The sequence below is a fragment of the Meles meles genome, chromosome 5 (genome assembly GCF_922984935.1).
Source record: "Meles meles chromosome 5, mMelMel3.1 paternal haplotype, whole genome shotgun sequence".
Taxonomy (NCBI): domain Eukaryota; kingdom Metazoa; phylum Chordata; class Mammalia; order Carnivora; family Mustelidae; genus Meles; species Meles meles.
The window spans coordinates 65,155,775-65,177,487 of NC_060070.1; the positions used below are offsets into that span (position 1 = coordinate 65,155,775).

General features: G+C 41.9%; 1 protein-coding gene across 2 annotated transcripts in view; it reads right to left on the bottom strand.

Moving 5' to 3' along the window:
• ARFGEF3 (ARFGEF family member 3) overlaps nt 1–21,713 on the bottom strand; it is a 169,337-nt gene that overhangs the window by 71,013 nt on the left and 76,611 nt on the right. Inside the window, exons 6-10 of one of the 2 annotated variants that reach the window (XM_046005550.1) lie at nt 20,088–20,210; nt 16,599–16,641; nt 14,057–14,135; nt 5,338–5,442; nt 4,132–4,465 (exon numbers count right to left, since the gene is read on the bottom strand). In XM_046005550.1, the coding sequence (XP_045861506.1) occupies nt 4,132–4,465; nt 5,338–5,442; nt 14,057–14,135; nt 16,599–16,641; nt 20,088–20,210 (684 nt within the window). The remainder of the gene's footprint in view (nt 1–4,131; nt 4,466–5,337; nt 5,443–14,056; nt 14,136–16,598; nt 16,642–20,087; nt 20,211–21,713) is intronic. The other variant, XM_046005551.1, reaches the window with a different exon arrangement.

Sequence of the window (21,713 nt, forward strand, 5' to 3'; positions counted from 1 at the left end):
TTCAAAGTAATTTATAGTCACAGGAAAAGGTATATTAACTAGAAAAAGTTCAGGGGCATTCTCCTTTCCCTCCCTCCTTTCACATTTTCCTTGTACCCAGAAATTGGGAATGTCTCTCTTAGAGGTATAGCAATGAAGCTTCAACTTTTCTCTCCACATTTTATTTTTTTTTTTACATTGAGAGTCAAGTTTCCCTCTCTCCTCTCTTTCCTTTCCCCTCCCTCTCCCTCTTTTCCTCTCTCTCTTGCCCTTGCTCCCTCTCCTCCCTCCTCCCTCCACCCTCTCTCTAACCACCAGCCTGCCCTGCATCCAAGGGAAGGGGCCAGCCTAAGAGCCTCCAGCTGCCCCCTCTCAGGCTAGAAGGGAAGGTGCATTTCAGAGGGATAGCTGTGGGGAATCTCACTTCCTCTTGGGATCTCATTACATTCTCGAATCTAACCTTACTAGTAATAAGTTAGATGACATACTTGAATCCCCACATTAACTTTGGGTTTATTTCTCAGTTGTTTCCAAATCTGGAAGGAAAAGGATGCTGAGCAATCACGCTTCTGAAGAACCCTCAACAACCACTTGAAGAAAGGCAGGGCGTGCTGAATCTGAGCTTCCTCCAGTGGGAGGGAGGGATGTGCTGCCAGAGGCTGGGGTGTTACTGTCTGATAAAGATTAGGGAACTCCTGGGCACCTGTATGGCTCAGTTGGTTAAGCGTCCGCCTTTGGCTCAGGTCATGATCCCAGGGTCCTGGGATGGAGCCCTGCATTGGGCTCCCTGCTCAGCGGGGAGTCTGTTTCTCCCTCCCCCTGCTCATGTGTGTGCTCTCTCACTCTCTCCCCTTCTCAGATAAATAAATAAAATCTTAAAAAAAAATTAAGGAACTCCTTCTGAAGCCAAACCAGGGAAAGAGGAAAGGAAGAAAGGTGAACTTTTGATCACTGTTCCTTTTTTGGGAACGCAGAAACAGAAAAGAAAATTGTCATTTGAAGAACAAAATGTCCTGTCTTTGATTAATAGGCACACGGCGTGTATGGCGGGGTGACAAGTCACAAAGACAACAGGGAAATAACACACCAAGTGCTCAAACTCTGAAAGGTTGAACAAACATCCTGGGTGCCCAGTGGTTTTCCTTGTATGCACAGATGGTGCATTTTGGTTTCCAAGTTACCAAGCTTCCCAGATGATTGGTTGTCATAGTGAGTGGAGTAACCCGGCCCCCATCGGTCAGCTATGCTCCATGGGGTAGCATGGCCTGGCCATACTACTCTTGTAAAATCATCTGGGGGGAGCTAGACAAATTGATGAGAAAGGGGAAAACATGCCAAATTTCCTGCGTGGTGATCAATAAATGCTTATTGAAAATACATTTAGACACCTATGTGCCCCGTAATGCGATGTATTTACTTAGCGTTCAGGCAGCAAGTGCATCTGCCGTGGGCAGCCACAAGCCCAGGACCAGTCACGTCTGGGTGGGAAAGAAAGGTTTCTGCTGTTCTCAAAACACCCTCTTTGTGGATATTCTGTCCTCAGGTCCATCTGTCATTCAGCCACAATTCCCTGAGCACTTACGCTGAGGCAAGCACTCTGCAGCGTTAGATGACGTTGGGGTGGGCAGGCGCACATAAGAGTAACGTACACACACACATACTTGAAGAGACAGGAAGTTTGTACCAAGTCATACTGGGAAACGATCAGTGGGATGGGACATAAAATTAATTGCTAAATGATGGAATTTAAAGAATTTTGTGGTTTAAGGAAGCAGAACTATAAAGGAGGAGGATTTTGACAGCAGAGGCAGCTGTCCTTAGAATGTCTGGATTCACCTGGTAGCCCGGCTACTCATAAGGACTTTGGGCAAGTAACTTCTCATGGGGCCTCAGCTTCCCCATCTGGGAATTGGGCATGGTATTCTCTTCCTAAGAGGGTTTGTAAATAAATGAACATGTAGTGCCAACTACACCTAGCACAGTGGAATCACTACTGGACCCTGCTACGGGGCATGGGCCCTGGGGAGAAGGGAGGGGCATCTGAATAGAGGCAGGAAAGTGGGAGCGGGACAGAGCAGGGTCAGTCAGATGGAAGGGGGGTGAACCTGGGAAATGATGGGAAATGAGAATGATGGGAGAAGGATCTGGAAACTGGGCAGAATAATTCAGGCTTGCTGAGAGAGTCAACAGGAGCCATTAGAGCCTGGAAAACCTTAACAGTGGTGATTTATGACCTAAATTCAGAAAGACAAAAGGAAGAAAACAGGCAGGCGGCAGACAAGGAGCTGAGCGAGAACTGGTATACTACTCTTGGCAGGAGGTCATGAGGACCAGCTATTTTCAGCCTCCACATATTTCTTCTTTTCCTTAGGATAGCAATAAACATGCCAAATAGTTATCTAGCACTTTATACTTACAGAGTATTTATACCAACGTTAATGCATTTTGAGCCTTTGGAATATTACTACTATGTAAAGATAAAAAATTGTGAGTTCAGGGTTAAATGATTTAGCTGCTACAACCTGGCTGGGGAGTGGCAGAGACAGGATCCAAACCCTGACTCTTCAACTCAGACTCACAAAGGGGTAGGTGAGCCAGCATGGAAAGGGACTCCCAGAATCATTTGCATTGCAATATCAAAGTGTGGTAATAAGTGTGTTGCAGAAAAAGATGATGGGTTTCAGGTCAGATGGACCAAGGTATACACCCTTCCTCTTTCTCTGTGACCTTGGGCAAATCGTCTGACCCCTTGGGATCTTAGTTTCTTTGCAGGAGGGAAAATTCCTTTTCCTGGCTTTATATCTCTACGAGAAGGAATATCTAGTGGAATAAAATTCTGGACCTCTCTTCTTTCTCTTCCTTCCTTCCGATGGAGGGGGAGTCTCATCTAACTGGTGGATTTAGAAGGAGCTGAGCATGTATAGCCAGTCCCTCCCTCTTTCTTCCCCTTGAAGATCTGCTTATTCAGACAAAGCCCATCTTGTGTCCCCAGTATATACTCAACAAGGGTAGAGCCAGGTCCCCAGGGGAGGGCCACTGCTGTCGGGGTGGTAACAAACTAGTCTAGTCTCACTTGCCTCCAAAGCCGTATTGGGTTCACCAACCTAAGAGCAGCCAGGTATTAAAGCTGACCCCTTTTGTTCTCATTGCCTGAGGCTGTGATGGGGGAAAGAAACACCATTCTTCACAGGAAAATGTTGATATATAACATCAAAGAGTTATTAAGAATACTAAAGATAATATATGTGAAGTGCTGGGCAGATAGAAGGTAAGAAAATAATATGGTGTGCTCATAGATTTTCTTAAAGAACAATGGATCTGGATCACTCCTTCATTTCTAGAAATGTTGAGTCAGAACTTTCCATTGCTCATTACACTCAAATCTTATTAAAACAACACCAAGAGGCATTTTAAATTAAGCTTTTGAAAAAATGATGAGTAGCAAATATTACTTAAATGAATCATCAACAAAGGAATTTTGTTACTCCGGGTTTGTTGTTGTTTGGGAATAGGTATGAAAAACAAAGGCAATGAACAAGTTCACAAGTACAAAAGTGCTGATCACTTTTCTTTCTGGTTATTTACAAGAAAGCAGAGAAATTCTTATTTGAAGTACCTCCTCAAAATGGTGAAAGATGGATCTCTATTATAAGCTGAACAAGTTTACCTTCTCAAAGGGGTCATGATGTTTGGGATATGAGCCCTAAGAAGGAATGGGGCAAAGGGATTCCTTTTACCAGTCAGGGATTAGTAATTTTTTTTTTCTTTGGATAATGTACAACCTGAGCATAAAATCAGCTTGAAATCCAATGTTAGCCAAAGGGAATAAACACCGATATCTGCACAAACAGTACCTAAGGAAGAGAATGCAATCAGCCTGCAGCCCAGTCAGATGCCCGCAGCTTCAATTATCAATGACTTTGCATCAATGAGCACCGATCAATCCCTCCTCACCCAGGCTCCCAACACATGTGCCCACACTCCAGCCCTAAAGATACAGCCTAAAGATTACTAGATACCATGCGGTAGCAAGTAAGTGTTAGCAGGTGATCGGCAAACGTGTTTTGAGTGCTTCCTGTAGGCAAGCCACTGTGGTCAGATACTGCCCCCCGCCTTCTGGCAAGCATGGTGGCCTTCTTCATGCCTCCCTACCTCTTTCATTATTTTGATGGCTTCCACCCGGTGCTGGGGTGGGGGATAAAGCAGCACACGGTGATAGAGGGACTGGAGCACGGGCTTCATGGAGTCCACCGACCCCACCAGCCGGACCAGCTCCGCTGCGATGTAATAAATGGTCCGAGCCACGGGCCCACTCAGGGCTGGTGCGGTGGATGAGCAGCCCGACCCCCGGCCATGGTCAGAGACTCCCGGAGATGCAGAGTCTGACTCGATGCCCGGGCCAGTGCTGCTGCTGTGAGCGGAGGTGATGCTTTTATCATGGATCGGATTCCCCAGGATCACGATGAGAGCAGGGCAAAGGTTTTTCCTGGGAAGACACAGGAGGAAAAAAAGGTTTTGCTAACAAGGCAAAAGGATAAGATGTGAATACAGTCCTGAGGGTAAATACCAGATGCCACAGAAATGACTAGTAAGGGCTGGGTTCTTTGCTGCTCCTCTTTTGGGTGACATCTTGCCCTCATCTTCCTTGTCTCTCCATCACTTCTCGGTATATGAATAGAATAGCTTTTTCATAACTCAAGGCAGAATGAACTAAATAAAAATACCAAGAGAAGTGTTAAGAAACCATCTTATATAAAGAAACTGACTCAAAATGCTAAATGGCTTAGTTAGAAAGCTTCATTTTACCATAAATAACAAAATTATTTCTACTTCTAATGTGAGAAGTTAATTTAAGATTCTGACACATACACTGTCACATATCCTTCGACTTCCTCCCTGTGGAAAAGCCCAGGGACCCTGAGCAACTAGCGGGCTGCTTGGGACCCTGTCACCTGTGGGGCCCTCTGGCTGTAACAGAGTGACTAGTCTTCAGGCTGAGATGGAGAATGTACCAAGGCAAGGGCTAAGAATAATATTCAGTAGCTCTTGCCCCCTGAGCAACTTTCTGGTGCCTTCGTATACTTTTAGGATGATCTAATAACCTAGAAAATACTCTCCTCATTCTTGAGTCGCATGAGCCTGTGGTGTCAACAAAACACAAGAGGCCCTCGGATCTAGCTTCTGTCCGTATTTTGATCCAGTGCATGTGAGCAAAGCAATTTCCCTACTTTCCCTCTAAATACTATTCGCACACAGGTGAGGTGACTGGTCGGGCATGGATGCCATGGGCAGGGACCCGGGGGGCAGAGCTGGAAGGGGGAAGAGTCCGGTGGGTGTGGGGGGCGCCAGGGGGCTCACCAGATCAGGTCGGTGAAGGCTCTGTGCAGGTGCATGGAGGACGAGGAGCTGCTGAGCACGGACAGGACGCACTCCAAGTACAGGAGCTGCAGTTGCTGCTGGTCACTGCGGAACAAAACCAACACACAGATGCGTGCACAGGAAGGCAGAATTAAAGAGGGGTTTTAGGGGAGCACTTGGAAGAATGCCAGACGTGAGATAAGTGCTCATTTTGTGGGGGGCAGTTAGCATGAGGGGTTGAATTACATTCCTGCATGTTTCTATGTTGAGGACCAAACCCCTGGTACCTCAGAATGTGCCCTGATAGGAGACAGGGTCTCTGACACAGGCCATCAAGTTCAAGGGAGGTCATTTGGGTGGGTCCTAACCCAGTATGACTGATGTCCATATAAAATGGAGAACACTGGACACAGAGACACACACAGATGGAAGACAATGGAAAAGACATAAGGAGAAGATGGCTGCCTGCAAACTGAGGAGAGTGGTGTGGGACAGATCCTTCCCTGAAGCCCTAAGAAGGAGCCAGCTCTGCTCACATCCTGATCTTGGACATCCCACCTCCAAAACTGGGAGGCAGTACATGTCTGTTCCGTAAGCCACCCAGTCTAAGGAAATTTGTTATGGCAGCCCAAGCAAACTAATACAGTTCGGGGGAGTTGTTTTTTTTTTTTTTTTTTAATTAACAGACTTTGTTTTTCAGAGGAGTTTTAGATATATAGAAAAACCGAGCATGGAACAGTTACCATGTTCTACCTCGCTGGCATTTGCTACCATTAAAGAACCAATATGGATATATCATTATCAATTAAATTCCACAGTTTATTCCAGAAACATTCAAACTCTTAATGTGTTCAAATTGTCTAAACTTTCCAAAAGGTCACTAATCACATTATCTTTTAAATGGTCAACATTTTGGGGCACCCAGGTGGCTCAGTGGATTAAGCCTCTGCCTTTGGCTCAGGTCATGATCTCAGGGTCCTGGGATCGAGCCCCGCATGGGGCTCTCTGCTCAGCAGGGAGCCTGCTTCCCCCTCCCTCTACCTACCTCTCTGCCTACTTGTGATCTCTGTCAAATAAATACATAAAATATTTTTTAAAAAATGGTCAACACTTCACTAATTTTAATTTGAATTTGTTTTGAAGGCAACATGGTTTTTCAATTGACAAATTTTTTTCTCAGAGTTATCATTATGAGATTAATCCATACAGCCAGATTAAAAAAAAAAAACAGACAACTTCAGGGCATGCACGTTCTTATACCCAGGCTAAGTTTTCTGTCTAATCCACCAGCAAGTATTAAACTCCAGGTGGGTGGCAAGTGACCGACAGGAATAAGGAAGAATTTACTGTTTGAGTGCACATTTATGATAAATATATAATAAATACGTCTAAGAGAATTCATTCAGGAGTCCTGTATATTCCAAAATAAGAGGAACTTGCTTTGAAAATCATTTTTGGTTGTGTATCTTTTCTCCTAACTTAAATAAATGCCAAAAGGAAGTTTAATGCCCTTAACAGTTCAAATAACTCCCAGGAGAAGGGGGTGGACATAAGAGGCAAGACCAGTGACAGGGAGACTAGAAACTTGAGACAGAAAGGAAGAAAAGTTTACACCAGCCCATCCCAAAGCCCCCTAGATTACACACATACCATTGCCAAACTGAGAAAGTTTGTACAGATGCAAGACATAGGACCTCAAGACGGGGGGTGCTACGGGCCCCTCGTTTAAGGGCTATGTTAGATTCTTTGGCAATAGGTCTCTGTAAAACCGACATCAAGTTCTAAAACTGGTTGGCAAGCTATATCCAAGAGTGAAATCCTGCCCATGGTCTCATGATCTAAAATGATTTTTATGTTTTTAAGGGGTTGTAGAAAAACAAGAGAAATGAATAGGAACAGAGGTAGTATGTGACCCTTTACAGAAAAAGCTTGCTGATTCATACTCTATGACGATCTCCCTTGTCCAAAGAGAACTGCACAATAACACCATTATTCTGAAGAAGGGAATTCCATGGAGCGCTTGGTTGGCTTGGTCGGTTAAACATCTGCCTTCGCCACAGGTCATGATCCCAGGGTCCTGGGACTGAGTCCTGCGTTGGACTCTCTGCTCAGCGGGGAGCCTGTTTCTCCCTCTCCCTCTGCCTGCTGCTCCCCTACTTATTCTCTCTTTCTCTGTCAAATACACACACACACACACACACACACACATATATTTTAAAGGGAATTCCGCTTATATTTGGATATACTCTCCCACACCTGCTGATGGGGAAAGAAGAGGTGGGTAAAGGCTGAGTTTCCACAAAAATTATTACTATTTGCCAAGAGGAAGGTGGTGGTTGGAGGAAGAACACAAAAGGTAATACCTACTTAGCCATTCTGGGGCCAGGCACGGACTTCATATTTCTATCTCCTACACCCACAAGCTTCCCTATGCTCTTGTGGAAGACATCATTCCTGACCAGAAACAGCACGTTCTTCATTCTCAAGGGACTAGAGAAATAAGGAAGCAAGTAGGTAAAGCATTGTGTAGGAATGGCTGCACATGAATAATTTAACACAAGGTTCTATGAGAGTATTTGGGAGTGGCATCTAATCCTTAGAAAGACCCAGAAAGAATGTCTAAAAGAAATGGCATCTTCGCAGAAACCTAAAGTTCAAGTAGGAGTCTTCCATGTCAGTGCTGGGGGGAGGGTGGTGGTCTGTGGTTGGAGTGGACTGTGAGGATACCACCAGCTAGAGGTGGGCCTGGGGAGGCGGCAGGGGCCAGACCAGAAAGGGATTGGGAGGACTCGTTCTGGACTTTATTCTGCAGGCAGGAGAGGGACAGGACCAAATGTACATTTTAGAACAATCATTCTGGATGCTGTAGAAATGAACAGATTGGAGAAGGTAAAACAGAAGGGTCATAAACCAATAAGCCACATTTTGAAAAAGTTCCGAAAGGACCATCTCTGCTATAGTCTCAGGTTCGTCTTTCTGACCAATCACCGGACTCATTACTCAGCCATCAAAAAAAGAAATCTTACCATTTGCAATGACGTGGATGGAACTGGAGGGTATTACGCTAAGTGAAATAGTTAAGTCAGAGAAAGATGATTATCCTATGACTTCACCAGGTGTGGATTTTAAGAAACAAAACAGAGGCTCATAGGAGAAAGGAGGGAACAATAAAATGAGACAAAAGCAGAGAGGGAGACAAACTATAAGAGACTCTTAACTACAGGAAACAAACTGAGGGTTATAGGAGGGGAGGTGGGGTGGGGGATGGGGTAACTGGGTGATGGGCATTAAGGAGGGCACATGATGTGATGAGCACTGGGTGTTATATGCAACTGATGAATCCCTGAACTCTACCTCTGAAACTAATAATACACTCTATGTTATTAATTGAATTTAAATAAGATATAATAAAAAAATAACTATTAAGTATCCCTATTCAAAACGTCTCTTTCAAACTGGCAGTCTCAGATCGCAGAACTAAAAGAATTATAGACGGTAAAGATTCCCAGTTTCTGAAACTGGAAATAGACCTGCAGAAAAGCCACGAGCAGTCAAGGTTCCTCTGAGTATCCGCAGAGAACGCAGGCAGCAGCAATACTGCAAGCCCGAGTCATCACACCCGATGACAGAGAGGAGGCATTGCCAAGGTAACTGGCCTGGGAGTCTCCTTGGAGACCAAACACAGCAGCTTTTCTGTGGGCTGCTGCAGTCTGGAAAAACGGGGGCTCGTGGCCTTGCATGAGTCACGTCACTAAAAGAGCTGAAATGTAAGCAACTTCCACACGTGCGCCTTGCGAGATACACACAGGCATGTGCCCTGTGTGTGTGCAGTTCTTATTTGTCTGACTATAGACAGACAAATATGTGGAAGGCACAGCATGGCGAGAAGCCAAGAAACCAGCCAACCCTTTCAAAACACATGAGGAAAAATCTGCCAACATGGAGGGTTGCGAGTCCCTCGGCCTGGTCTTCCGTTGGGGAATTTCATGGCTGGCAGGTTGAGGAGCTGCTGGTCTTGTTCTCTGTCCATCACTGAACTTCTTCCCAGGTGCAAGAGCCATGGAGAATGACCAGTGGGCCAGGACCAGTGGGCCCTGAAAGCTAAGGAGCCCCCATCCTGACAAGGTCCCTGCGAAGGTAATCTGGCAGCACATTCTGGATCTCTGGAGTTCTTAGAATTTTGTTTGATGGTGAATCATTTGGATCTTACCCCTTCCCCCTTGAGACAATTCAAATTTAGGTAGCAAAAGGAGAGAGGGACTTATATAATTGTGTAAGAAGTGGAATGAAATTAAACACATGATAGGAACACCTGGCCTTGTCTCATTGGTTCCGAGACTGCTTTGGTGTGCACTTGTCTCTGACATTCAGCACTGGGAGGAGAGGGAAGTGGGGAGGGGCTGATAGGAGACCAATGGGCAGAGGATGAATAAATATGTTTCTAAGCCCAATTATCCTTCCCCAAACCCTTGGATTTAAAAAGTATCATGTAACTCAACATGCCTAATATAGAGTTCTATTAATAACACATCTCCAAGGCATGTGAGTTATTCTGCGTACCTGGATGAATTTTATGAATTCTCCTGGGAGACTGAGTGTATCATGAATACATGCCCTTACAGAGTGAAATGAGGTTGGGCGCCTGGGTGGCTCAGTGGGTTAAGCCGCTGCCTTCGGCTCAGGTCATGATCTCAGGGTCCTGGGATCGAGTCCCGCATCGGGCTCTCTGCTCGGCAGCGAGCCTGCTTCCCTCCCTCTCTCTCTGCCTGCCTCTCTGTCTACTTGTGATCTCTCTCTGTCAAATAAATAAATAAAATCTTTAAAAAAAAAAAAAAGAGGGGCGCCTGGGTGGCTCAGTGGTTTGAGCCTCTGCCTTCGGCTCAGGTCATGATCTCAGGGTCCTGGGATCGAGCCCCGCGTTGGTCTCTCTGCTCAGTGGGGAGCCTGTTTCTCCCTCTCTCTCTCTGCCTGCCTCTCTGCCTGCCTCTCCGCCTACTTGTGACCTCTCTCTGTCAAATAAATAAATAAAATCTTTAAAAAAAAAAAAAAAGAAATGAGGTATATGGGCACTAATTTTTGGAAATGGCTGTTGAGGGAAAGTACTGACCATAGTGTGATTTCAGAGGAAGAAGATATTTAGAAGGTAGGAGAAGTATCAAGTTTAGCTAGTAGAAATAAAAGGAGTTTGGGTAGCAAATTCAGAAGAAATTGTAAAAGATGTGGAAACTTAACAAGAAGAATAAAGAGAACCACCAGATTGAAAGTAGCCAAGAGCATGGTACCATCTGATCAGGTGGCCTTACAAGTCTCCTGTTGAAGCTAATGCTTAAGCTGGCAGTACCCCAGTGTCCTTAGCAACAGAACCCTCATCTTAGGGAAATGGAATCATGATGGGAAAGGCCATACTCAAACACAGTGAACAGTCTCTAGAGGCAAAATGATGCCTGGGGAATTGCATTGAAAAACCAAGCAAGACCATGGGAATCCTATAAAAACCATTAATCTCTATTAACAACACGCCTAAAGCCATCTTTGAGCTAAAGTCCAATGAGAAATCCTAGAAAACCATGTATGTGCTGCATGAATTACTTTTCCTGTTTAAAATCAATTCCCAAGACATATGGCTCAGAAAAGGTTTTCATCTTTTTTTAGTGACTGATAGAAATCTATGCCCTTTAGTTGGTAATATGTGTATACATGCATTTGCAGTGTGTGTTTGTGCAATGTATTTTCCTAATAATCTATAAATGTCTGGTGTAAGAAGTTCAATGTCCCAGACTGCATCATAAACTGGAAATAGCACTGACAATTCTAAAAGTCAACAAATAATTTTAGAATATCAAATATTTATTACATGTTAGGCACTATGCAGTTAAAAAAATTCTGTTTAACCCAAACTTCCTAGAAGATACCAATACTGACAACCTATAATAAGTACAACAGGTGTAACCTCAGACTGTCCAGGTATACTAGATCATGTGGTCACTCTACAGATGGCAGTCCCTTCAGCTGATGTTAGAGACATCTAGGTTTTAAAGAGCCATGAACTTGAAGCACTTATTGGACCTAGCTGAAGACAGTCTTGACCGGTGAACAATGGTATGTTTTAAATCTATCATTCATAGACCTACAGATTTGTTCGGACATACCTTGGTGGCTGATTTTCAATTATTAATGGCATAACTACCTTGAGGTTTTTTAGTACTTAAAATCTTAGTTTTCTCTTAGCACACTGTTCAGGGGAAAAAAATGTGCAGTTTTTTTTCCCCCTTTGACTGCAAGGTAATGAACATAGCCTTTATATTTTTCAAAGTTTTGATGGTCTTTGTTTTTTTTCCCTCATAATGCTGAGACCTGAGGGGGTGGAGGATGGAGAAGCAGCACCTTGACAGCTGGCGACTGCCTGGTTACTACCAGCCAGCTGGGATGTCCCCCTGGAGAACACAAACAATTTCACAGAATGTTAATATTGGATGAGGGCTCTCCACAATGGCAACAGAACAAAATGAAAGCCAATCTATGAATTGGCCTCATCAGAGATTTAAAAAAAGGAATCCTGTACAACCACAAAAATGACCAAATATCACCCTCCCTGTAAATGACTCCTGTTTCTTCTACAATGACAGCTCCTTAACTGTTCCTTCCATCAGCTAAATAAAAATGAAGATGTCCCATCCTGGGAATGCCCCTACTTTCTGACAGCACCCAATCCTTGAACAGAGCCTCGGTTCCTTTCACCCACTCCAGATCGCCTAACTCTGGTTCGAACCTATAAAAATCCCTCCTAACATCCTTTGCTTGATTCCCCTTGGCTCCCTAGAGTGTACAGGCTCCTTCATTAATACAAGCTGATAAACCAAATTCTCTCAGCCTCAGGTAATCTTTGGTTATTGGGACTCAACTATCTTTTAAGTAAATTTTCTCATTTCATTCTTACAAAAACCTTAATGTATTTTATATCACTAATACTGTATCACATACAAATAATAATAAATAATATATTAATTTTTTTACAGGATATATAAGCTTACAGTGGTTGAGAGCTCTGCACAAAGTCAAGAGGTAGTAAGGGGCCAAATGGGTTTTACTCATCGAATGCAACAAAGATAATGTAGTTGAGCCAATAGTGATTAAACTCCAGATATGTTTATATCTTAGGAGAAAAGCCAATGAGAAGCATCCCTCAGCTCTGATATAACTGCTGGCTTTGCTGTGAGGTAGTAGAATTAGACAGGGGTGGAGAGGAGTGAGCACTAGAAGAAATATAAACCCTGGTCATGGATAGGTAGAGTGAATATATCACCTATCCCCACCAGGACCCTGTCAAGAGTGAAGGAGGGTGATTACAATCATACAGAATAGGTACAACCTGGAACTGTCCCAGGGTAATAAGGTCACATGAAGTCTCTACAGATGGGGTCATTGTAGTTGGTGTTAGAGTCTTGAGGTTAAGATCATAGTCTGGATCCCAGACCTACTGCCCTAACTCTCCATGGTCAGGGGAGATGGAGACTTGAGCAGAGTAAGGAGAAGCCAACTACACGTGGCATCTGCTTTTAGACATATGCCCTCTGAGGGAAAATAATGCTCTGCCCAGGGTCCAGGGGTGAGAGAAACTTGCAGGTGGGGCTTGTGGAAGAAGTGCTTTTTCGCTTGTAGTACCTATGGATTCACTAGATCTTTTCATTGTTTAAGTGCCTAATACGAAGGTAGCTTCATTTGGTCAAAATATGCTGGTGACCTAAAGGAATGATGGATACACCATAAAGAAACCATTGGGCAAAATCTCTAAAGAGTCATTCTAAGCTTAGCTTTTAAAAATCCTAAGTTTATTTAAAAAAGAAACAAGAACAAAAACAAAAACCCAATAAGTTTCTGCAACTTTTCCAGCAAAGTGAGAAGCCTCACTAATGTTTCAACTAGACTATGTCTCTCAACTTATTAGTATTTAGGAAATTCTACGAGTAAAAGTTTTCTGAATTACCAAATATTCTAGTTACTAGCAAATTATAGTGTCTTTCATAACTCAAAGGGCATTTTCAGAATTGTATTGTGTTGTAGATTTTGTAATTAATTATATATGTAGCTGGTAGAGGCTTTTCATCTCATCTTGGAAAGTCTAGTCCTTTTATGATTTGGCTTTACTAAAGATGCACGAATTAATAAGTTAACTTACTACATGGAGAGTTGGAGCAGTGGATATCATCTATATGAGCTAATATCAAGGATTAAACTGGCATACAAAAAATGAGAATATAAAAGAACAATGTATTCTTTTCAAAAATATGCATGTGAACTCACAGCTCAGGAAATGTTAGAAGAATTACAGAAAGACCACAGAGTCTGTCCTTGCCATTAGCAGATGTCAGTGAGAAGTTTAGAGTCACACAGCTGGGATGTGCCCGGGTTACATCAACTAACTTTGTTAACTACCTCTTAGCCAACATTCTTCTCACTTAGCTCCATGCTTGAGGGATTAAGTCTTCGTTGAAAGCTATTGTTTTCCCATTTCTCATGAAAAAGGATATAACTTCAGTAATGGTATCGGTAGTGTGGGCTTGCCCAAAGTCACTGAATAGATTTCTCAGGATTGGCAGGTGAATACCAATGGGGGTAACCATTGCCCCTATAATCTGTAATTGTAAGTGATGCTGTGGACAAAAATTATCTCAGAAATAGACTAGTGGTGAATAAGAACACCAATGTTGAAGGCACTTACTTAATGGCGGCTTGCAGCTTCTCACACAGAACAGTGAGCACAGAGACAAGGTCATCACAGAGGGACTCAACTGTTGACCCTTCAAACAGAAGAGATTACAAGCATTAGACATTGGCAGAGGGCACTAGAAGCTTCCTCAACAGTCCTTCTCATCCTCTGCTTTTGATGTTTTCAGGACTGAAAAGAAGGTTTTCAAGTGCTGAGCCTTTCTTAGGCCACTAAAATGATCATAGAAAATATAATTATTCATTTCTGAAGTAAAACACTTCAAAAATTAGGTTCAAAAAGAAAATGATACATTGTTTACTATTATAAATAAAACTCATTCACACTTAACAAAAGGAGAGTTCATTAATTTAAGAAACAATACAACTGACAACAATTTCCACAATATTTAGGTCGGTAGACTACAAATGTACCCCTTATTCTGACCTTTGGAATTTCTGGATCTCTTGAGCAGATTTGAGTTGTATCAAAGAGATAAAATGTGGCAGCATGGAAGAAAGATGGGCTTCTCAAACTAAGGAACCAGGGAAAGACGGCAAAATAACTTACTCCCCATTTGCACTACTTTACCTATTTTCCCAGCATCCTCAGGGCACACAATTGTTAACAGAGCAATGACCAAGGCCAGAAGAAATAATTTTTCCTCCAGACATGTTCATGTTCAGAAGCTAGCAACAAACCACCCACAGAAGCACTGAACATATTGGAGAAAGGGTGAAATTTAGAATCTGGTCAGGTACTGGTCCACAACTTGCTGACCATGAGAGTTTGGGTAAGCTTCAGTTCTCCCTTTGGGGGAATGGGTACAAATAATCCCAATCTCACAGAATTGTTGGGCCCAGTGAAATAACAAGTGAAAGCGTTTGTTTTTCTAATAACAAACACCTTTAAAGATCTATACAATTGTGGCTGAGTATTTGATGAATGTAGAGATAAAAAAAAAATGACCACGAGGTCAAGAATGATGGAGAAAAAAATGGCAAGAGCATAAGACAGAAGATGACAGTGAAGTCAGAGGAGGATGGGAAAGAGAAATAGCTAATCCTGAGAATTCATGCTCTTCCATGAAGAAACAAACCTGAGAAATGATAAGACAACAATAAGACACCACTAAAAACAGATAAAACCCATAAGTAGTCCATAAACTCAGTTTTAGATAAATGTCAGTGGGTCCACCCATTTTTTTTACTAATATATACTTAAAGCTAAACCTGTGGCCAAGAGGGCTTGGACCTCCTCTTTGGTTTATTAAAACCAAAGTGAAGGTTTTATAGAACCGCAATGGCCCAAGAGAGGAAAAGACAGGTGGAGCGCGTCACTGGGAGCTTCCACAGGTGGCAAGATGCTGAAGCATATTCTGGTCAGCAGCCCAAGACAGGAGTGAGGGGGAATGGAAACCACGCTCCTGCAGTGCCTTCAGAGGTGATTTAATGCCTTTCTCGTTTCTTTCTTTCATCCTGTGTCTCCTAATTGTGGCTGTTTGGCTGCATTTCTCTCCCCCTTTGGTTCCCCTTTTCCTCCTCTCTGTAACCAACTTTCCTCTCACCCCCACCTTTTCTTATTATTAACATGCAAAAATATCAAAGAAAAGCAGATTTTCTAGTATTTTTAAAATTACTGAATAAAATCTGAGATAAAACACATTTCCATTTTTTAAATTCAATGGTTTGAATTTTTCCTATCTTTTCAGAAAATACTACCAAACTAAGAAACAAATCAAAGGACCCCTCCCCTCCAAAAAAAGACAAACTGCTTGTCAGTTATAGGTGGACCTCTGTTTTACCTTTTCCTCTCGGTCAGAATGAAATTCCTTACCTGGATTTCATCTGCCACCTACACTGAGCTGTTTGTCCTACTGTCAGATTCCCCGTGAGATTCATATTTTTTTATATGAAAAAAATGGCATTCACCAACTTTTTGTGGTACAATAGCTCTATGCCAATCAGATTTCTACAACCCTCTATCTAATTCTCATTTTAACAATTAATAAACCTTACTTCATGGAGAACAAAACAAAACAAAAAATTAGACAATGACAACACAACAACAAAAACAAAGCCACAAAAAACCCCAGCCTCCAACAGGGAGATATATGAAGAGTTACTCTCCTTAGTTGGAATGGAAATAGGTATAGGGGCAGAGTTCAGGGCCAGAAGAAAGGTTAGGGAACAGCTGATGAAGTACTAGCTGGTAAAGCAAAGGTAAGCAGAACCTCCGGAGAGCTCCCTGAGATCCCCACTCACCTCTATATCCCCAGTGCCAAGCACATAGTAGGCATTCTTAGGCTCACTTTTTTTTTTTAAGATTTTATTTATTTATTCGACAGACAGAGATCACAAGTAGGCAGAGAGGCAGGCAGAGAAAGAGGAAGGGAAGCAGGCTCACTGCTTTGCAGAGAGCGCAATGTGGGGCTCGATCCCAGGACCCTGGGATCATCATGACCTGAGCCGAAGGCAGAGGCTTTAACCCACTGAGCCACCCAGGCGCCCCTTAGACTCACTTTTTAAACTGAACTAGCAAAAATGAAATGCAATACCTTGATTCCTGAATTCCTGTGGGACATCCGGGTTTTCAATTATCTAGCAAGGGAAACACACACAGGACAATTAGGAGATTCAGGCACAAAAATTCCTGACTCCTACACCATAGAAAATTCTAGGGAACAAATGTCATTCTGAGTGCTCTGGGCTCAACTATCCTACATGCCCCCTCCAGGTCTTGACAGCATTTCATTACTCATGGTATTTGGGTGAAGACTCTGATGTCTGGAACTGAGCTCATCAGTTCCTAAAATAATTCATTCCAGACTCCACAATCTTCATAAAGGTTTAAGCCCTTTGCTCACTGTATGATTCCAGGGTGCTGAGCTAGGGCCTGGAGCTGTCCCTATGGAAACAGGTGAGTTACCTTTGCACAGACGGTTTGTTCCAAGGTCACAGCCTTTACTTTGGTTGGCACCTACTGAAAACGGACTCTTAGTAATGAGAAGGATCAGGTTCCTGAACTTTAAAATAGAGGTCTATAGAAAGGTTCTTCAGTCTTCCTACCTCTGAGCACTGGGAGAGAAGAGGGTATTTTCCGGCTGATCAACTGCCAGATATAGAAATCCTCCCAGGGCACTGTTTTGTCTTTTAAACTTGTTACAAGCACATATTTTTACTTTTCTTTGTTCATCAATTTGCAAGCTCAGCGGCTTTCATAGCATTCATGGTGAAAGGTTATGTCAATATCTACAGCTCAGCAGTGGCTAAATAGAGAGTGTAGAATAACATTTTCTGGAGGAGATACATCTGAATCATCTTTAAAGGACAGGAGAAGCACTACCACCTACGTCCTAGTATTTACATTTGGCATTTTTTGCTTTTTGAAATTAGTAACTTATAATTTAACAATGGCTTTCATCACCTAAATAATTCGACAATAAAGCTTGATAGTAACTCCAAGATCCTGATGGCACAAAATCAAATGTGTGATCTGTTCTGGGAGTAGGGATAGCCATTAAATTGAAATTACAGGTGACCCATGAACAATGTGGAGGTTGGGGGAACCGATTACCCCTAGAGTAAAAAAAAATCCGCGTGTCCCTTCTGACTCCAGTAAAACATGACAACTCAGAGCATAGTGTTCACTAGAAACCTTACCAATAACATAACAAGTCAAGAAACACATATTTTGTATGCTGTATGTAATATAGTCTGTTTTTTTTAATAAAGCAGGATCGAAAAAAAAGTATTAAGAAAATCATAAGAAAAAATACAGTACTATATTTATGAAGAAAATCTATTAGTGGACTCGTGCGGTCCAAACCCATGTTGTTCAAGGATCCTGCTAAGGGTTTTGGCATTCTAGATTCATTTTCTTTCTGTTGTATTTAAGCCTTCCTAATTCTGAGGTGGTCCATGATGCGTTCCTGTGAGGGGTCATGGTACACATGACATATCTTCCCCAGGTAAGGCCAGGTGGGCTGTGGGCGAACACACAGTCTCTTTTGAATGAACCTCTCCACTCCTGTAGACCACTTCCCTTTACTAGCCTTTTAAAAAATCACTGTTCTTAGCTGACAAAACTTAGGTCTCCCGCTAGTAGACATCGCATATGCTTCAAATATTAGCATCCTGGAATTATTTTTCTGGGACATGGAAACATCTCTGGGGATTGCATGAGTAATGGAAAGGAAATGATAGGAAACACTAATTTTCCACCTAATTTGGGATCTTGCCTCAGGTCAGGTAAGTCCAGATGGTCCTGATGAGCAGGACCAGAGGGCTTGTTAGACACGTAATACCACAAGCAAAGGAAGATAACCCTCTGAGTTTTTGAGGTTTTTTTTTTTAAAGATTTTATTTTTAAGCAATCTCTACACCCAATGTGGGGCTCAAACTCATAACCCCATGATCAAGAGTCGCACACTCTGGGTTTTACCCTGACCACTAGAGTGTGTACCTGTTATCCTTCCTGCAGAAGAGCAATGTGAGCCAAAGGCTGAGTCATTTCACTTAAAGCCTCATAATCTCCTCCTTAACATTTTAAAAATAAGATTAAGTAAGGGGATACAATGGAAATCACTTTGAAACTACAAAGTTTCATTTAAATGTTTCATCTCAAAACATGGAGACACCATTAGTACTACACTATTTCATCACATTGCCATTTAGCAAGGATGAACTATGAATGTATGATTAATACAAGATTTCCAACATCTGAGGTTTACTTCTTTTAAAATGTGTTTTTAATGTTTTTTGGGTTTCTTTTCTTAGCATGTTTGCTATTTATAATTTGCATTTCTTTTTAACTACTATTTCCACGCTATAATACTCAAAATCCTAATTTAAGTGAAGTCGTTTTTAACAAAGGGTCACCTAAGGTAATACTCTCAAGATAAAACAATTTTTTAATAGAAACTTGGGCCGTGGACATAGCAAACATAAAAATGTAAAACAAACAAACAAACAAAAACCAACAAGCATTAAAAAAAAAAAAGTGTTTGCATTTTCAGATTAGTGTTGCCTTTTCAAACCCTATCTGCCGCAGAAGCAGGAGCCCAGTGGCTTAGTTCTGGCTCTTTTACTGATAAGCTCATTCATTTTAGATTTCAATTTCACCTTTCTGGGCTTTATCTTCCTCATCTGTAAAATGAGGGCTAAAAGAATTTGACTAGAAAAACCCTAAGGTTCCACTCAGCTGTAAAAATTAGAAAATAATTGAGGTTAAAAATTAGAAATAATTTAAGTTAAACATGAGAACTTCACTTCTATAAAGTTAACTTCTGAGATATTTCAGACCGCCCCTGAGACTTCTATTCTAGAGAATAATAAAGTGTTCATTTCAGAATACTTCTTGTAGATTTTTAAAGAATTTTAATCTGAATTATTCAGAAGCAGATAAAAAAAAACCACACACCTATTTTAAAGAAGAATCATCTCCTTCATTAACATTTTCCAAAGATAAAATATACGAGAAGCCAACGACATTTACATTTTTCTTGGGAACACTCATTTTAGACAGTCTATTCAAATTTAGATCAATAAGTGCCAATGGACTTTGGTGACAGAGAGAAGGCAAATCAAGATTTACCCTGATGGCCCCAGAAGGTGAAGAAAGATCTAGAATAATCTTTTACTTAACAAAGAGAAACAGACACCAAGCCTCACAGCATGTAATTAATTGCTATTAATTTTGCCTAATTTTGAACTTACTTCTGGTATTTGTTAGAATATTAACATAATATTTTTATATAAAATTTTCAATCTGAGTTTTTAAAAAATGATTTAAAAAACAAAAGTGAATTAAAAAATAATGACTAAAAATGATAGGAACTATAAGGAAAAATGACTCTCAAAACTTTAAACAGGCAAAAATATAAAGAGTTGAATTTATACAAATGAATGTTCTTCTAAACCAAGCAAGCCCCTCCCACTGCTTCAGGAGGAAGCCGCCCTGGCAGCAGGTGGGGGAGGGAGCATCGCATCGAGGGTGTGGGACACACAGCATGCAGTTACACAGAGGCGCTGGCAAGCCCGCTCACCGTGTTCTCCTGCCTTTGTCGTAACTGTAAAGTCAAGTCACTCAGCATTTGACTGAGAGTTGCTCGCACAGCCGTGTTTATACTACGTTGGTGACAGCTACATATGTATGTCTCAATGCACACCTGGTAAAGAGATAAGATAGCAACATACACGCTCTGTAGATACCAGTTCATTACCAACATGCTTTGGAATTAACCAGAGAGGACAGTAAATCCCTCTTGAACAGAAAGTCAGCCTGATTTAGGACTAATTATCGATGAGTACTATAAATATTTAAAATCCCTGAAAATTTGTTTTTAAGCCTATAGGCAAGTAACATTTTCCTAAAAAGACTATCACTCTCAGAACTTACTATTCTCAGCATCATAGGAGAATGCAAAGGAGTGATTTTTTAGATATGCCAGATAATTCTACTGAGAGCAAACTCAGGTGGCTGGAAATTAATCCGGAAAAACTCCTTCCATGGTCAAACAGGAACAGAATTTACTCACTCCTATGTTATGAAGTATGGGGAAAGGGTTGTGAATCCCTTTCTCCTGCACTGTAAACAGTGATCTTGGATTTATGCTCTAGCTGTGTTCTTCTGGAAACCTGATACAAATGGACCATCGGCTTGGGTAACTGACCAGCGTGGCTTCGGGTGAAAGTGTCTCTCGACTAAGTTGCATCTGAATTGGGGAGACTGTGGATGGACTTTAGAAACCTGACAAGAAGTCACAGGTTTGGGTTTCCTGAGTGAATCTTGTCATTGCTCATGTCATCTGAGAGACTTCTGCTTCCTCATGGAGTTGTTATGGAAATTCTGGTTCCTCTGTGGTGGAAACATGGGGGCTCCTAAGCCAAGGTGACTGCACCCACCGAGGGGGCTCTCATCTCTTGTTTCAAGGCTGACATTTGAGAGCCACAGAGTAGCATCTGGACGACTGCAAGGACTCCTTCCTGGGAGAGAGAAATGCCTGCCACGGCCCTGTTTCTCTTCCCTGTCGTGGATCTATTAAGCAGATATCATGCCAGTTGTGGCCTATGTGGGTCTTGTGAGTCTGAATGTCTACTGGGACCTGAGTAAACTCCCTGATGGCTGCAAGCATGGAGAAATCTCAGTTTGGGGATTTGATGACGATGATGTTTAATGTCATGACTTCGCAGATTTTATTGCCTCTAATTCTACTGGAAGTGATAGGGATAGTCATAACAATAAAAGCGTGTTTTAAATTTACCTGCTGCTTTCTGTCTATATGGTGGGTCATCCTTTCCTGTTTACTAAGTATATTTAGACCCACAAAAAGAGATTTAATGTACCTAAATTATTTTTTGAGGAATAACTCTGAGATTATCTATAATCAAAATAAAGTGTTCTCACCTCAGTGACAAACTTGATTTGATGGATGAGAAGGGAGATGGAAGACATACTAAGTGTTAACCTTCATGGCCACTACTGCTTATGCTGGAACTTTCTTTCGGGCCTCACAGTCATAACTTCTCAGTAAAATTAATAATGTAAAAGTAAATATTTTCCAACAGCTAAAATTATCTATTGAATCCTTAGTAGTCTGACTGAGGATTTACAACTCATAAATTTAATCAGAAGTTGGCTTAGAAAAAAAGAAAAGCAAATTAATTTATTT